The sequence below is a fragment of the Cryptotermes secundus genome, unplaced genomic scaffold (genome assembly GCF_002891405.2).
Source record: "Cryptotermes secundus unplaced genomic scaffold, Csec_1.0 scaffold318, whole genome shotgun sequence".
NCBI classification, from domain to species: Eukaryota; Metazoa; Arthropoda; class Insecta; order Blattodea; family Kalotermitidae; genus Cryptotermes; species Cryptotermes secundus.
The window spans coordinates 2603391-2620372 of NW_019730108.1; the positions used below are offsets into that span (position 1 = coordinate 2603391).

The 16982-nt window shown below is 38.4% G+C and overlaps 1 protein-coding gene across 2 annotated transcripts in view; it reads right to left on the reverse strand.

The window, feature by feature from the left end:
• LOC111866096 (intraflagellar transport protein 122 homolog) overlaps window positions 1-16982 on the reverse strand; it is an 88210-nt gene that overhangs the window by 60315 nt on the left and 10913 nt on the right. For both annotated transcript variants that reach the window (XM_023854680.2, XM_023854681.2), the window contains 2 exons: window positions 10558-10828; window positions 6198-6286 (listed from right to left, as the gene is read on the reverse strand). In XM_023854680.2, coding sequence (XP_023710448.1) covers window positions 6198-6286; window positions 10558-10828 — 360 coding nt within the window. The remainder of the gene's footprint in view (window positions 1-6197; window positions 6287-10557; window positions 10829-16982) is intronic.

A 16982-nucleotide genomic window follows, 5' to 3' on the forward strand; every position in this document is an offset into this window, starting at 1 on the left:
AGAGGGAGGACCCGGTGTTTTTCTCTTGTGTGGGGTACAGTTTTGCAATTTTGGAATTTGCTTTTTAGAATGATTTCATTTCTTACAACTTCATCTGTTGGCACAAAAAGTAAACTATCCCTGAGATATTTTCTGTGCAGAATTTGTACAGTTCTAGCGGGCACATGATTTGATTAAAACGAGTTCTTTGAAGATTGGCTTTTGTTGTTTGCCTCTTCGTGGTGCCGCCAATACTGTCACAGGCATTCTTCTTGTGCGAGGTGGCAAAAAAATTCCATTCTGCTTAAAGTACAAAGTCTTCATAGTGATGACATCAATTGGAAAGATTCTCACAAAATAGATAACTTACAGTCCAGTGCGACACACAAGTTCACCACACTTCGGTCTTCACTCGCCTTACATGTTTCGATTCAATAGAATCATCTTCAGAGGCGCACCAGTACGAGCAGGAAACACTGTCACATAAGATTTGACATTATGCACTAAGGTTATAAATAGTGCTCACTGTATTACAATTTGCCCTTTTGCATTCACGTTGATGTGTAGATTTACATAAGATGTTTTTTTAGGCGTCTTTTCTGGGTATTCGATTGGAATTTCCCACGGCACGCAATGTGATGTTTACTTTTCTTAAAATAGCTTCCGTATGTATTTAAAATTGTGTTAAAATTCTTTTGTGTTTAAAAAGTTAGTTATTATGTTAAAATCGTGAACCAACATTGGGTTATGTTGCTGTTTCTCCGGATGGTAGATGTTGATATTTCTCTGCGTTGTGTGTTCTTATTGTTAGTTGTGTAGTATACGTGCGTGCTGTGTCATATGTACATACGACACAGCATGCATGTTTCGATCCTCGAAACATGTAAGGCGAGTGAAGACCGAAGTGTGGTGAACTTGTGTGTCGCACTTGACTGTAAGTTATCTATTTTGTGATTGTTAGTGTGACGGACCAGAATGAGACAAATCAAATTGGAAAGATTCTTTTTGTTCTTATATTGGCTTCCAGCGCCATCACTGAAATAAATAACTTTCCTGACTGAAGGCACATTTTCTTTTACATCAGTGATAAGATATTTTTGGAACACATAAACTGTGGCTGTATCGTGCTTTACATGATCACTGATTATACACAAGCTTCGGCATTTTGCTATACTGTCCGCCTTGTAGTAACACACAAAAGGGTGAATTGTAGCCTTTTCATTTACCCAGTGGAAACTTTGAATCTCTTGAATGAGAAACGAACAGTTTTCTGCAAAATCTGCAAGAACAAGGCACTGTGTTTCGTTCAGGCTTTCCTTCTTTTCTTTCAAATACCGTGACTGAATTTTAGCCACTTAGCGATGTTTTTTCAGTTCTGTCAGTTTTTCAATTAGAGATTCGCAGAATTCACTGTAAATCTGCATTACAGAAATCATATTAGCTCTGTCTGTGTTGACTAATTGTTTGTAGGCTATTTGACTGGCCATGCTCTCTCATTTGGCCGATAGCAATTCTGTCAGAATTTCTTCTCCAGGGCAGTCTGTTCATTCATTACTCATGCACTTATAACTTTCAATGTCACAAAACCATTATATGTAATAAATCCTTGTAGTCCGAATTCAATTTTGCTCCCTCTAGCATCAGCTTAACATTTTGGTGATAGCTGCACACACAAACGGCATGAGTCCCCGATGCACCAGCAATGATACACCACTTCGGTCGAAGTGCACAAAATTTGGAGAAACCAATTTTGTGTTCAGGTTTAGTATTCTTAAAGTGAATGTGAAGTTCCTTCAAACTGCACAGTATCAGCCGTTTCTGCATACACTCTTTGATACCTCCCACATTAACACTCACACAATCCTTTTTTCCAGGGAAGATCCTACTGTTTTCATTGTTTTCATAAAATTCTGTGACAGCCTCAATTGTTTCATCACTAACTGTCTCACCCTGCCTTTTGCCTAAATCCGGAAGGATCCCTTGCGTCTGCTGAAGCGCTCCAGTAATTGTAACCAAGTGCTCCGAAACTTGAAATTCTTTACTTATCTTCTGTCTTGACCACGAAGTTGGCAATAAGCTAATGATTTTAATTTTTTCTTATTTGCTTGAGATTAAACATTTTTCCTTTAATTTGTTAATCAACAATTCATACTCCTCACTTAATGCAGGGGAAGGTATTTGTTCATCTGAATCAAGATCCATCGAGTCATCTGAAAATGAACTTGCTAATTTCCTTCGAAGAGAGTCGGATATTCTTCTACATTTTTTTGATAAAGCAGCAGGTCTTTTCCCAGTATTCATCTTCATAATGTTAGCCATAGGAGAAATATCTAGAGCCGAACAGACTGCTTCTAATTCTGACAGATTTTCTTGCATAGGTGCAAACTCATTCCTTCCAGAAGCACTTACGGTTTTAAGAACAAAAATCTTTGTGTAACAATTAGGACACAAGGATTTACCTGGTACTAGAGCTACAGGAAACTTCTTTTCTTTCTTCAGATGTTCTAATGAAATTACACGTAAACCTTTCTTAATGGTTCGTTTGTTCACTTTTAGCGGGTCACAACAAATATTTCCAAACATGTGATTGTATTTAACAGAATACTTAATCTCATGATGCTTGCATAAGGAACTCAAATCGCATTCACCCAATCTTAACTTTAAAACAGTATGTTTCTCTTTACTCAATTCACTCACAAGCGTTAACTGTTTGTTGAAGGCACCATACGTAGTCTTATGACATTCTTCATGTGTGACAACACCTATAGAACATTCCATTTCAAAAAGTTTTTACTTTCGACTTGGAGAATACCGAGCTTGATACACCTGAAAGATCTACACTTGCTGAACATACACTGACTTACAGTTCAAGACAACATTCATGTGAATGCTTCATCCATACTTAAAGCTGCTGAGAAAGCAGCAAAACACCAACATCAAGATTAAAAAATGTAAGATTTGAGGTTTTCACGGTGGTGACTATGAAGAAAGCAGTCTTCTGGGATTTTGCACCATGTATATGTGGTGTTAACCGACGTTTCGGAGGAACATATCGCCTCCATCTTCAGGGTAGAAGCAAGTCTGCTTTTACCAGTTCTCACAGTCTCTTCGCCTGTGGATTTCTTATATTTTTCCTTCTGCCCCGAAGATGGAGGCAATACGTTCCTCCAAAACGTCAGTTAACACCACATATACATGGTGCCATATCCCAGAAGACTGCTTTCTTCAAGATTACAAAAGTTTGGGTTCAGATGTCAAAACACACGAGGCGTGAAATAAGAAACCTACATCCATGTTCATAGCCAGCTAAGAACCGAGTGTTGAAAACATGTCATTCCGAGCAGTAAGTATAGGCCTGAAAATGATGTGAATGACAAAAGATAGATCTCTCGTCTTTTATACCAAATAAAGAACCGCCAATACCACTGGATGCAGGTAGGCCAATTATCGAGGTACTGCTTTCTTAGGTAAAATTCAAGGCGCCCACAACTTCGCTCTTATTTGAATATCAAAGTTGTAATTTTATCTCCAAGTTACTCTGGAATAGAGCATAATTTGCTATGAATTTCAACATTTTCGAAGCTTCTCCACCGGAGATATGAGATGTTAAAAATGGATGATTTTGGGCCCAGAGTAAAGTTTGAAATCTCCTGGAAAATTTTGGAAACTAGGTACGGGGTTCAAAACTACGTGATCATATTCCCCATGTAGGTAACAACAAAGGGTAGAAACCACAGATCTGATACTTTCCCCCTCTCATTGGTTTTTGAAGGTCAAGAATAGCGTTCTTCCCAAAATCGACAGGTAACTTTCGAGCTTAATAAGACCTAGAGGAAGAGAGTTGAGTAAAACCCTATTATAATATGATTTATAGTCCATATCATGGGGAACAAATTGGTTTCTTATTGGAGTCACTAGTTTCAATAGTTATCGAGATATGGAAGATAACACAAACCTCCATTTCAGCCGAAAACACGTTCCTTCGCATTATAAAAACTTCGCTATTAATTCAATATCAAAGTTGTAATTTTAACTCCAAGTTACTCTAGAATAGAGCATTATTTTCTATGAATTTCAAAATTTTCGGAGCTTCCCTACCGGAGATATGAGATGTTAAAAAAGGCCGATTTTGGGCCTTGGAAGTTCCTGGAAAATTCTGGAAACTAGGTACGGGATTAAAAACTACGTGATTATATTCCCCATGTAGGTAACAACAAAGGGTAGAAACCACAGATCTGATACTTTCCCCCTCCCACTGGTTTTTGAAGGTCAAAAATAGCGTTTTTCCCAAAATCGATAGGTAAGTTTCAAGTTTAATTACACCTAGAGAAAGTGAGCTGCATAAAAACTTGTAATAACATGATTTGTAGTCCATATCATGAGGAACAAATTGCGTTTTTATTGGAGTTTCTAGCTTCAATTGTTATCGAGATATGGAAGATAACGCAAACCTCCATTTCAGCCAAAAAACGCGTTTTTTCGCATTATAAAAACGCCTGTACTGGGAGAACCGAGCGGATTACAATTTTTTTTTAATATTTTTGTAGTATGAAAATATGTATAAATAAGTGTACAAAATATATTTTTTTAAAAAAATGGTGAGCGACCTCTCTGGATGATTTCACGTGGAATGACCCTTCAGATATATATGTGGTACAGTCATTAAGTTTGTGGACTGTGGTTTTATCGCATCATATTACAAGGTATTCATATGCACTTACACAGATCACATCGGCCCTCAAAATAGTTGCCACTGGCCGCTATGCAAGCCTGCCAACATTGATATAGCTGCCAAAAACATTACTAAAACATACTGGTGGGAAATTCCTGTATGGCATCTCTTGTGGCATTGACGACCTCCTCAGATGACTGAAATCTACGACCACGTAGCTTTGCTTTCAAGCTGTGAAAGAGAAAGAAATTGCATGGTGCGAGATCGGGGTGAGTATGGAGGGTGTGGCAAAACGGTGACCTGTTGCCTTGCCAGTTGCTCTTGGACAAGAACAGAGCGATGTGCAGGGGCGTCATCATGTAGCAACAGCCAATCCTTTCTACACCAAACGTTTCGCTATGGGATTTGCCTAGTTTTTGGCACGAACTTGATGCTTGCCTGTTGTTCAAACTGCCACATTTTCAATTTCCACCAGTCGCATGTAACTGCAGTTCACAATAGAGGCCGTAGGTCTACTTACACTGTTTGCACACAACTGCCTCTTGCTGTGACAAGAGATGAACTAACAGGGCATCATATCATGTCTCAAGCTATCCACTGTAGTGCACTGCAACAACGCTTTGCGGTCAGTCCACGAACTTATTGACTATGGTATCATATATATCTAAAGAAAACAAATATAAATAACTTATGTAGAGGTCTATCTTCTGGGATACAATGCCATGTAGTACAGTTATAGTCAAACAATGTTTCAAAGGAATATACCACCTCCATATTCACAGTCAAACAATAAACAACTTGAATCAGAAAGCCAAACAATTTATGCCAAACCTAGCAAACCTGAAATTATTTATCTACCATCTTGTGACAAATCCCAGCTTAAANTGACTTTCAATGGAATATACAGCGTTACATCCCAGAAGACAGAACTCTTCATAACCACCACAAGAACTTCCAATCCTATAAATATTGAACTTAGCAAGAAACAAAATGAGTATATCATGAACAAACCAAATGTACAAACAACAACAACTTGAATCAGAAAGCCAAACAATTTATGCCAAACCTAGCAAACCCGAAATTATTTATCTACCATCTTGTGACAAATCCCAGCTTAAAGGAAACACAACACATTTATTTTGATAGGTAGCGTATGGACTGGCTACTCACCTAAGAGGAAACATAGGGCTTGAAACCGTTTTAAAACAAAGAAACCAGATAACAATTTAAAATGAACCTCCTGATTAATGATCTGTGCAGGCAATGCCCATGAGGGCCAAGGAAAAACCTCATGAAAGGAGAAGGATAGTGGGGAGACCTGGGTAGGGAGAATGTACTATGTGCTAAAGGCATGGACACCACAAGATTAACCCAACATAGGGGCATTACTTACACACAGCACTGAACCTACCATGAATACAATATCATTCCTGTGATGAACAGCAATGACCACAAAAACTAGTCATTCCTGTGTTAAATATCACCTATAAAAACCCACATCATTGCATTCAATAACAACTACTATAAACACAGAACTTCAACTGACCTGAATGCATATCTTTCCTTGTAGAGTCCATGAACAATGCTGAAAACAAGCTGATAGTAAGCAATGGTGCCATCCTGACAGCCAATAGCCTGAAAAAAACCAAGAATCAGGGTCATCTTAACAGGACCTTAGATAAAATAATAAAAAAATACAATTATCATTCAGTCTTTCCTATGATTCCACTAAGCTTAAAAAATGAAACCACTGGTAACATGAAATGAAGCGTGAGAAAATATACGAAACTGAGTGCATGAAGAGCAGACATGCTTCCCAACGTGGTGGCCTGGGTTTGATCCTGGGCCTAGTCAAGTGGGATTTGTAGGGGACAAACTGGCGCTGGGGCGGGTTTCCTCCAAGTACTTCCGATTCCCCTGCCAATCTTCATTCCACCAAATTCTCCATCATCATAATCACCTGGGTCAGGTACAACAGGACAATAAGTGGCCGCTGTGCTGAGTGGACCCAGCTGGACTCCACCCCCCACTAAGCGAATTAAAAAAAATAATTACTTGTAAGTATAAGAGATGTGCATACTGGAGGACAGACAACAATGAAAAAGTCTTTGTCACAAGAACACCTACTCTGGTGGAAACATCAATGGATGACTGATGATGATTTGTAGAACCCCAATTTTTCTGAACAGCAAGAATGATGCTACTTTTCTAAGAAATGAAGAACAAGTTCTAAAAACTGAACCAAACTGACTGTAAACAGAATATGTACATCGTTGTATAAGTATAAGTGACCCACTTTTGTTCTTTTTCATCTTTATTATCCAGGTTACTTATCTTCACCTATGTATCTACACAAAAATTTCAAAGAACATTACAAGACACTTTAAAACAATGTAAAATTATAATAGACCCAATAAAAAGAAAACATGTTCACCAAATGAACCCACAAGCACCCAAACTGAAAGCAAAAATTAAAATTCATGAACCGGAGGCCCCAATTAGACCGATAATAAACAACACTAATGCACTCACACATAAACTAACTAAATACATACATCAAAGACTAAATGACTATCTAAAATTAAAACATGAGTATAACATCATTAACACAAAAAAATTTGCAGAAAACATAAGAAAACTAAAACTAAATCCGGATCATAAATTATTAACAATGGATATTAAGGACCTCTACGTTAATATCCCAATCAGTGATACACTTCTGTAAACAATAAACTACTGAAGGATAATCACACAGACAAAAGCATTATAAAAGAAATTATGTCAATACTTAAAATGATATTGAATCAAAACTATTTTCAATATAACGAAAAAATTACAAACCAAGAACAGGTGTAGCCATGGGCTCCCCCTTATCAAGTAGAGTGGCAGAAATCTTCCTACAAGACATAGAACAAAGCAGAATAAAACATCTGCTGGAAGACAAGAAAATTACATACTATAACAGATATGTAGACGACATCTTCATAATATAAAATCAAACAAAAATAACCCCCCCAGTGCATTCTCTAACATTTCAACATACAACATAAAAACCTGCAATTCACAATAAATGAGGAAGTAAATAATCAAATAGCCTACCTGGACTTAAACATATTTAATAGACATGGACAAATAGAAATGGAAATATACAGAAAACCCACAATGACAGACATAACAACAAATAATAACTCATGCCACCCTAAAGAACAAAAATTAGCAGCATATAAAAACTGGATACACAGACTTCTCACACTACCCCTCGAGGAAGAACAAAGAATTAAATACTATTATTAATATATAACTAAATAATGGCTATAGAAAGGAAGACATCACACATCTATATAACATAATTAAACAAAAGTAACCCAGATAATAAAGATGAGCAACACAGCACACATATAAACTACACCAATAAACACAAGAACACGTTGCCAAGAAGGATAGACGACAATATCCACTACCAAGGAAGATAAAACACAATCCATATTAGTTCAGGACATTATAAATCCTCCTCCTCCTCCTGCATTGCTTTCCTTTCTTGCAGAGTTTCTTGAATGCAGACTTCACTTCTACATTTATTTTCATATTTCATGAAGATTTTTAATTAGTTTCTATATTAAAAATGCCATACACATATTTTTCTTTGTTTAAAACTGTATGGTCTTGGGCATGGTATATGATCACACAACTGAAGTTTGTTATACAGTTTGTTCATTCATGCTGAAATTTTAAGTCACCATATTTGATGATGAACCTGACGAGAGAGCCTAATTTTGTCTTCATTGATAGCTGGCACAATGGAGACAGAGAACAGAGAAGTGTGTTACAGTAGGAGTAGTGAGTAGAATAGACAGAGCAGCTAGCTCAGAGGACTAATGTAAAGACTGCCAATCACTGTACGCAATTTTAATGTAAAATAGCAATACATGGTGTGTGTTCTGGAGACACCTTAATTCATGAACCCTGAAGTGTGTTCCACTCCCATATCCAAAGCACCCACATCCCTGAGACAAAGAACTGATCTCGAGTGATAGTTGTGCCAACTGTACGTCACTGGTCAGCTACAGCAGTTTCAAAGAATGGGGTGCCATTATAAATGGAAAAGTGCAGGACGTCCGCATATGCCAGAAGAAAGTGTGGAACGAGTGATACAAGTCTTTTTTTTCACAGTCCAAAGAAATCTGAGTGCCATGCGAATCATGAATTGGAGATGTCAACTACGACTGTGTGGTGGGTGTTGCAAGAGACTGGAAATGAAGCCCTATCGTATTCACTTGGTGCAGTTTCTAAAACCAACAGACCACATCAAACGCACAGACTTTTCCATCAAGATGCAAGAGGAAACGGCAGAGGATGGTTTTCTTGATTGTGTTGTATTTAGTGATGAGTCTATGTTACACCTCAGCAGCAAAGTGCACAAGCATAATGTGCATATATGGGGCATTAAAAATCTTTGCATGATAGTGCAACACAAAAGGGCTTCTCCAAAGATCAATTTTTTCAGCAATGTCCACATGAAAGGTTTATGGGCCTTTTGTTTTCCATGAAGACACTGTGATGGGAACAAGTTATCTTGAAATGCTACAGACATGGCTCTTCCCTAAACTGAATGAATGAACCAGAGGACTTCATTTGGCAGCAGGATGGGGCACTCCCCTTCATTTCCTTCAAGACTTGTTGCTGGTTGAAGGACGTTCTTCCACACAGATGGATCGGACGGGGTGATCATGGTGACTTGATTTTCTGTCCGTGGCCTGCATGGTCCCCTGACCTAACCCCTTGTGATTACTTCCATTTGGGGTACATGACAGACAAAGTGTTTGTTCCACTGCCACCTGAGAGCATACCTGATTTGCAGAACAGGATTACTATGATTGTGGAGACCATCACACCAGGACTGATCAAAATGTGGCAAGAATTAGACTATTATTAGGATGTGCCTTGTGGCCAAGGTTGCACACATCGAACACTTGAAGGGTATGTGTTATAAAGTAGTAGAGTTACTCTTTCATTTCTTCTACTTTTTATAATTATGTACAACATATTGTGGCATGCCGCCAGAAAGCCGGAATGGTTGAGATCATGGTTGATTTCCTAAGTAACGAGCAACGTTTCCGCTACAACGCTACAATCGGAACGCATGCATTACTATCCAATGGCTAGCAATCTAACAGTGGAGTTTCCATAGTTACAACATATTGTATACTTCAGTGGAAATGGATTCCTACATTCGATGCATAACAGCGGGCAGAAACCAAAGCCTCCTATATGGTGCACTCTATTCAGTCCGAAAGGACGTTTTAAAGAGTCCAGCTTCGATGAGACCCGTCAGTTTTTACTGTAGCTGCGACTAGAGCAGAAGCAAGCTCACATCCAACAAATGGATCAAGACACTTCACTGAGAATAGCGGTGGAAGTAACTGTAACAGTGAAGTTGTGAATGATTGTACTTGTGAGTGTGAAAGAGATTGTCCAATATATCTATTCGCCAAATCCGAGACCCGCATGAATTTACTTGTCGTGTTACATAGGCAACATGCGAGAATATTTACAACTATATAACTTCCAAACTGCGTCAATCATTTTGGTACATGGTGTATTCCTGTGTCCAGTCACATGCAAAGACTGGAGAAATACTGATGAAAGCTATGAAACACCGACAAAGTCGATGAATTTAAACAGACTGTCTTCTCACAATACAATATCCTGTGGGGACAAAGAATTAATGGGGCTGTTTTCTTACCTTTTCTTTCCTTTCATACTTACGCAATTTTCAACAGAATAAATTTTCATTTCAGTGACTAAAAAGTAGTGGCTTCATTAATTCTGTTGTGTTGGTGGAAACAAAATTCATTACTCTTTAATAAGGGATTCATAATAAGTTTCACTGTTATATATAATCTCACCACGAATGATGAGTCAGGTCGAGCTGAACAGCACAAGACCCACGATGCTTGTTCATCACCAACTGTTCCCAGTTTGATGCCATCTCTAGTCATTAAGGTACAAACTCGGTTTGAACCACCAATCAATAAGTATTCTCCTCTATTAAAGTAGCTCACACACAGTGGGTCAAATCCAATATTCCGCTCTTTGCCAACCAGTTTTCCACCCATAGTGTAGAAGGATAGTGACTGTCCCCAGTCAGTGACACACAAAATATCATAGTTCTCTTCTCTGTAACAAAAATGATTATGTTTATTAAGCAACTTGCAACAATCTGTGGTTTTCAGATTTGAGGTTCTCACAGCAATGATTATTAAATACAGAGAAACCTGAATTTTATTTTCCTTCAATTTACAGTTTGATACTATGCATATTTTTATTGGTCCCACCAAAACTATCATAACAACAATATTAAAATTGCCTGGAACATATTCTTGTCCTTTCTACCCAATTTCTCGACTGTTCATTCAAAACTGAGCATAAACTGGCTTGTTGCTTTTGCTTTAAGCAGGTTTATCTGAAATAAAAAAACAATTTTATCAGCCATAATTTCCTGTTGTCCTTTTGTCTCCCTAGTATTCTATGGCTTCAAGGTTACCTCAACGGAGCAGAACCATGTTTCTACCATCAACATGCCTGTGTAGATATGAATTATTTCATATGTTATAAGAGACCACAAATTCCACATGCTCATTAAATTGCTATGTTCATGTTGCTTTCTGAATCCACTGTGAAATGAACTGTCAGTTTTATTTTACTTTTATGGTTACAATTTGTTATATGTGACTTAAGTACCACACGCAATATTAAGTTACTGTGTTTGTATTACTTCATAAATCTACTGTGAATTAACTTGGCAAACCATTTTTATTTTACTTTTTGTTTGCAAACTACTAGCTGTACATCATGATGAGAAAAACAATAGGCATTCTAGTTCGCATGAATGCTAATAAGGAAACACGTTGCAGTGGTTGCCAGATTAGAAATGGCACCTCCAAAACTGAAGACTACAGTTAAAAACAGGAGACACCAAAAAGTGTTATACAAAATATGGGAAGTTCTCTGACTGAAGGAAGAACCTGAAACAGTCACCATTTCAAAAACTGGACAGGGTGTTGGTCGTGTGGTTTAAAAAACTAGAGGCAGAGAAGCAGTAATAAGCAGTACAGTGATGACAGAATAGGTTGTGACCATTTATTGTAACTGACCCAAACTATTTCATATTAAGAAAGAGTTTATTAAGTTAAGGCCACTAAATCTATAAAGACCGGGCATATATACACTCAGAAGTGACATAGTTCCAGTTTTACTATGTGGGCAGGAAGTAACATGTGGTACGTTTCCAGGAATTCTGGTAGTTCTGCGGAGTCGGTAGGCCTCTGAGAATTCAAGAGCTGATAACTTGGAATGGCAATAACTTTGAAGATGGAGTGCCTGAGCTCCATCCCATGATCCTAATATATCAAGTCCCTGTCAGCTCTAGTATTAGGTCAGTAACTTCCAGAATTACATAGAAAAACAACATGATTAGAAAGTCACTAATTTATGGAAACCTATTTCTCAAAATGAACTAACAGTACATGTTTGGACCAGCAGACTTCTTTGGATACTGTGGCTCCACAGACCTCAGGATTCCAGAGAGTTCATTTTCCATCAGGAGTCTTCAGTCAACTTTCAGCCCATTCAGACACAAAAACTACGTCACTTTGATAAAGTACAATTTCTGGTGTTATAATCTGTACAAAGTTCAAATTCACATAATGTAAGCAAAGTGAGTTCCTGTTAAGTTCAGTGTTATAGAAGAGTTATTAAATAATAAATTGAAGTGCAGTCTTGCAGCGGTGTACGGGGCTGTAGCATAAGAATCCGCCTGCCTTGCCCAAGCCAGGCCCATGAGACCCCCATGAGCACTCACCTCTATCAATACTGAAAACCCAGCTACTACCAACTTTTCCCTACTTGCAAGACACCTTAATAATCGCAGATGAAAAGAACTCTTGCCTACTAGCACCAGCAACCACAATTATCCTTCCTTCCCATGTAACTTCTCGATATCAACGAGACAGGGAAGAACAGTAGTGTAACTTCAGTGAAGGTGTCCAGGAACATGGCCAAGGTGAGCAGCAAAGGAAAAGGAGTAACAGTCAGAGAAGTGAAAAATGAAAGGGCCCAAAGACAGTCGCAAGTGGTTCCGAACGCGTGACATCGGTTCACCCATGAGGAATAATAATACTGGTGGCGCCCTGGGGGTACTATTACAAGTGACATCCAATGTTCAGGAATAAGGACAGTCACAGTTCAGCATTCAAGATTTTAAAGCTTCTAATGGCTAGATCAGTGATTTCAAGCAGTAACACAGTGCTGTGTATGTGGTCTGTCCAAAAATTTTTGGAACTATTTTTTATAATCTTTTCAGACATGTCTGCAACTGAGTGAGCCTTACTGCCTTCAAAGTACTCCCCTTCTGCGTTGATGTACTGCTCCCAAAGTTGTTAGCACTTCTGAAAACAGTCCTGGTATGCCATTTGTTAATCACGTGTAGCTCCTTCTGCAAATTTTTCATAATCTCTTGAATCGTCTGATATTGCCATCCTTTCAAAGTGTACTTCAGTTTGGGAAATAAGAAGAAGTCTGCCAGAGCCAAGACAGGTGAGTAGGGTGGCGGATGAAGCACAGTTGTGTTCATATTGGCCAAAAAGTCATGAATCAGTAGTGATGAATGAGCTGGCACATTCTCGTGATGGAGGAACCAGGAGTTGTTTCTCCACAACTGATGTCTTTTTTCGTAACATTTTCCCTTAGATGTTTTGGCACTTCAAAATATAAGTGATTCATTGTTTGCCCCTGTCATAAGAATTCATGATGCACAACACCCTAATTGTCAAAAAAAAAAAAAAGTCAACATAACTTTGACATTTGACCTGATTTGCTTCGCCTTTTTCGGTCCTGGTGATTTTTTCTTAGCCTATTGTGAAGACTGCATTTTCATTTCCATGTTGTATCCATAAACCCACACTTCATGATTGGTTATAATTCCTTTCAGAAAGTTTTCAGCCTTGCTAGGGTGAGCAAAAAGTTCCTGACAGATGGCAACGTGATTCTCTGATATTATGTCAGAAGTAGTGGGACAAACTTTGAAACTACGTGAAGCATTTCTATTTTGTCATAAGAATGTCATGATATAATCCTAATGATATGTTGCACTGTTCTGCAATTTCCCACACTGTCAAATGATGCTCAGAATGCATGATTTCATGAACTTGCGCAATATGAGCATCGTCAAATGATGTTGAGGGTCATCCCAAACATGTCTCATCGTGTGTAGACTGCCGACCATCCGTAAATCGCTTAAACAATTCAAAACAACATGTACAGCTCAATGCACTGTTCACCATAAATGTTTTTCCCCATTTCATGAGTCTCTGTAAATGTTTTCCCTAGCTTGAAGCAAAATTTAATGTTAGTATGCTGCTCATGAATATCAGCCATCTCGAAAATTGCAAGACACACTCTACATGCATATGAACAAAATGCTCTAGTGCAATAACAAATCACAGCAAAAATGGTAATAATTATGAAGAATGCCACTAGACAGAACAACTTACTTGATATTGCCAAGACATTGAGTTTGTGCATTATTTCAAGAGTTCCAAAACTTTCTGAAGAGACCACATATATACCACTGCATCAGGAGAACGCAAAAATATAGACTCTTCAACAGTGTGTTATTGAAGAAAAAAAACACTCAAAATTACTGAAGGTTACGAGCCTAAGAACACTTATAATGTTGATAAGACCAGGCTGTTATTCTGGCTTCCACATAACAAGACAATGAATGTGAAAGATCCTTGCAATGGTGGAATTAATTCCATGCAGGGAATAAAGTTTCTGTTAGTCTGTAATGCCGATGGGATTTACAAACTCTCACCAGTACTTACTGGAGAGATTGGAAAACCCCCCTTGCTTTAAAAATGTCAGAAAGCTGTCTAGAGAATAAAGAACCAACAAAAAAGCACAGATTACACAGGTCATCTTTACTGACTGTTTAAGGGCATTAGATACCAAAATTAGTTCCAAAAACAAAAATATTTTACTTTTCATTGACCAATATGCTGTTTAGAACTATTAGGCTTCTTTTGGACTCTATCCATCCAAATGATGGATAGAGTCCATAATAAGCCTAATAGTTCTGTACAGCATACACCATCGCCAGAATCCTTTCAAGTCTATTAGTATGCTGTTTATCCCCAAGATACATAAAGAAAGAGAAAGTTATGTTCTTTCCCCAAACCGCACCAGCATTCTCCAACCACATGAGCAGGGAATAATCATGTCACTCAAATACCCTTACTGAAAGCATCGTAAAAAAAAACTACTTGTATGATTGATGACAAGTTGCTTCATGATCCAGCATTCATGAAGGTACTTGTTTTGTATGCACAGCGTTTCATGGCAAAATCACAGTGCTGTGTCATGCGTATAACAATAGTGAACTGTTTTCAAGAATGTGGATTCAATTTATATCTAACCAGTAATGATGAAGATGCAACAGACCTTAGCATAGGGGAAGATGACTAGGGACAGCTGAAAGCAGGCACATCATTTCAAGAATATGCATCCTGTGATACTGGTGCTATAACATGTGAGTTAGACTTTAGAACAAGTAATGGATGAAAAGTTTACATCTAATGTGCCTGAAGAGGAGAAGGGGGAGGTGGATAATGATGGTGGAAAAGGTGAACCTCCAAAAACATTTTTGTCAGCAACAAAGGGCATAAACACTTTGAGAAAATACCTCATAAAGTTTGATGTTGATGGCTGTCCTAAGTAGTACTGAGAACGAGGTTCTGCAGAAAGAGAAGCAGCAACAACTTGATAGGAAGAAGTAAACTATGTTACATTTTAATGCCATATATTTAACTAGATTACATTTGCAATGTAATTTAGTATTAGCATATTTCATTTCAAATAGCTACATTAATTTTCATTTCCTTGATTTAACATCCATTTTACATGGTCCCTTGAGAAACATAAATTCCAGGCATCATTATAGTATTACAGCTAAATTAGGGCATTTCATTTCAAGAGCTATATACATTTTCATTTCCTTGATTTTACATTCATTTCAGATGGTCCATTTAGAAACATAAACCCCAGGCTTCACTATTTTACAGCCTTCTGGGATTCCACTTAGTTTGGTAGACAGCCTATCAGCCATCCTAGATACTGTAGGTGCCTATCTGACAAAATACGAGGGTCATACTGAAAATCATGAGCAACAATTTTTTGTAAAGTAACATGATTTATTATTGACAAACCAAATACACCACCTCAATCTACAGACCTTTCTTTATTTTTTCACATAATCGCCACTTCTTTATACAGATTTCTCCCAGTGTTCTGGGAGTTTGAAAATTCCCCTTCTGTAAAATTCCGTTCCAGCCATCCGAAGGCACTGATACACTGCTTTCTGAATTGCCTCCCTTGTCTCAAAATGTTGTCTATGTAGCTGATCCTTCGCAAATGCAAAAAGATGGTAGTTGGAGGGTGCCAGATCAGGGCTATAGGAGGGGTGTGGAAAAACTTCCCAGCCCATCTTTGCAATTGCTTCCAATGTGAGGTGAGCAGCGTGGGGGCTAACGCTGTCATGCAGGATGATATTTTGTCCAGGACGTTTATCGTGCAATGCACGACGGAGCTTGTGCAGTGTCTGGGCATAACGAGCAGCATTGATGGTTTGCCCAGGTTCCAGGAATTTGGCCAGAATAAACCTCTCTGCATCCCAGAAGGCTGTGCCCGTCACCTTCGCAGCTGATGGCACTGTCTTTGCCTTCTTTTTTTGATGGAGAATGGAAATGGTGCCATTCCATACTCTGCCGTTTCGTTTCACGCTCGAAATTGTGAAACCAACTTTCGTCACCTGTCACAATACAGAGCAAAAAATCATCACCTTCGTGTCAATATCTCTGCAGCAGTTCTGAGGTGATGGCTTTTCACTGACCTTTGTGGTCTTTGGTCAATAACTGCAGGACCCAACAAGCAAAAACTTTCCTATAGCCCAAGCTTTCAATCATCTCCTGTACTGCACTGTGCCCTATTCCAAGTTTTCGGGCTATTGTGTCCACAGTCACATGTCTGTCATCTTGAATGATCTCATCCACTCTTTCCTTGTTTCGTTTAGTTGAGGCTGTTCAAGGACGACCACTCCGAGGCTCATCTTCAATGCTGGTGTTCCCATCTTTAAAATGTTTCACCCATCTTCGAACACTGCTCACACCCATGCACACACTTCCATAAGCATGCTGAAGTCTCTGGTGAATTTCTGCAGCAGGGATTTCCTCTTTCACAAGAAATTCAGTGACAACACACTGGCGAAACGACATAT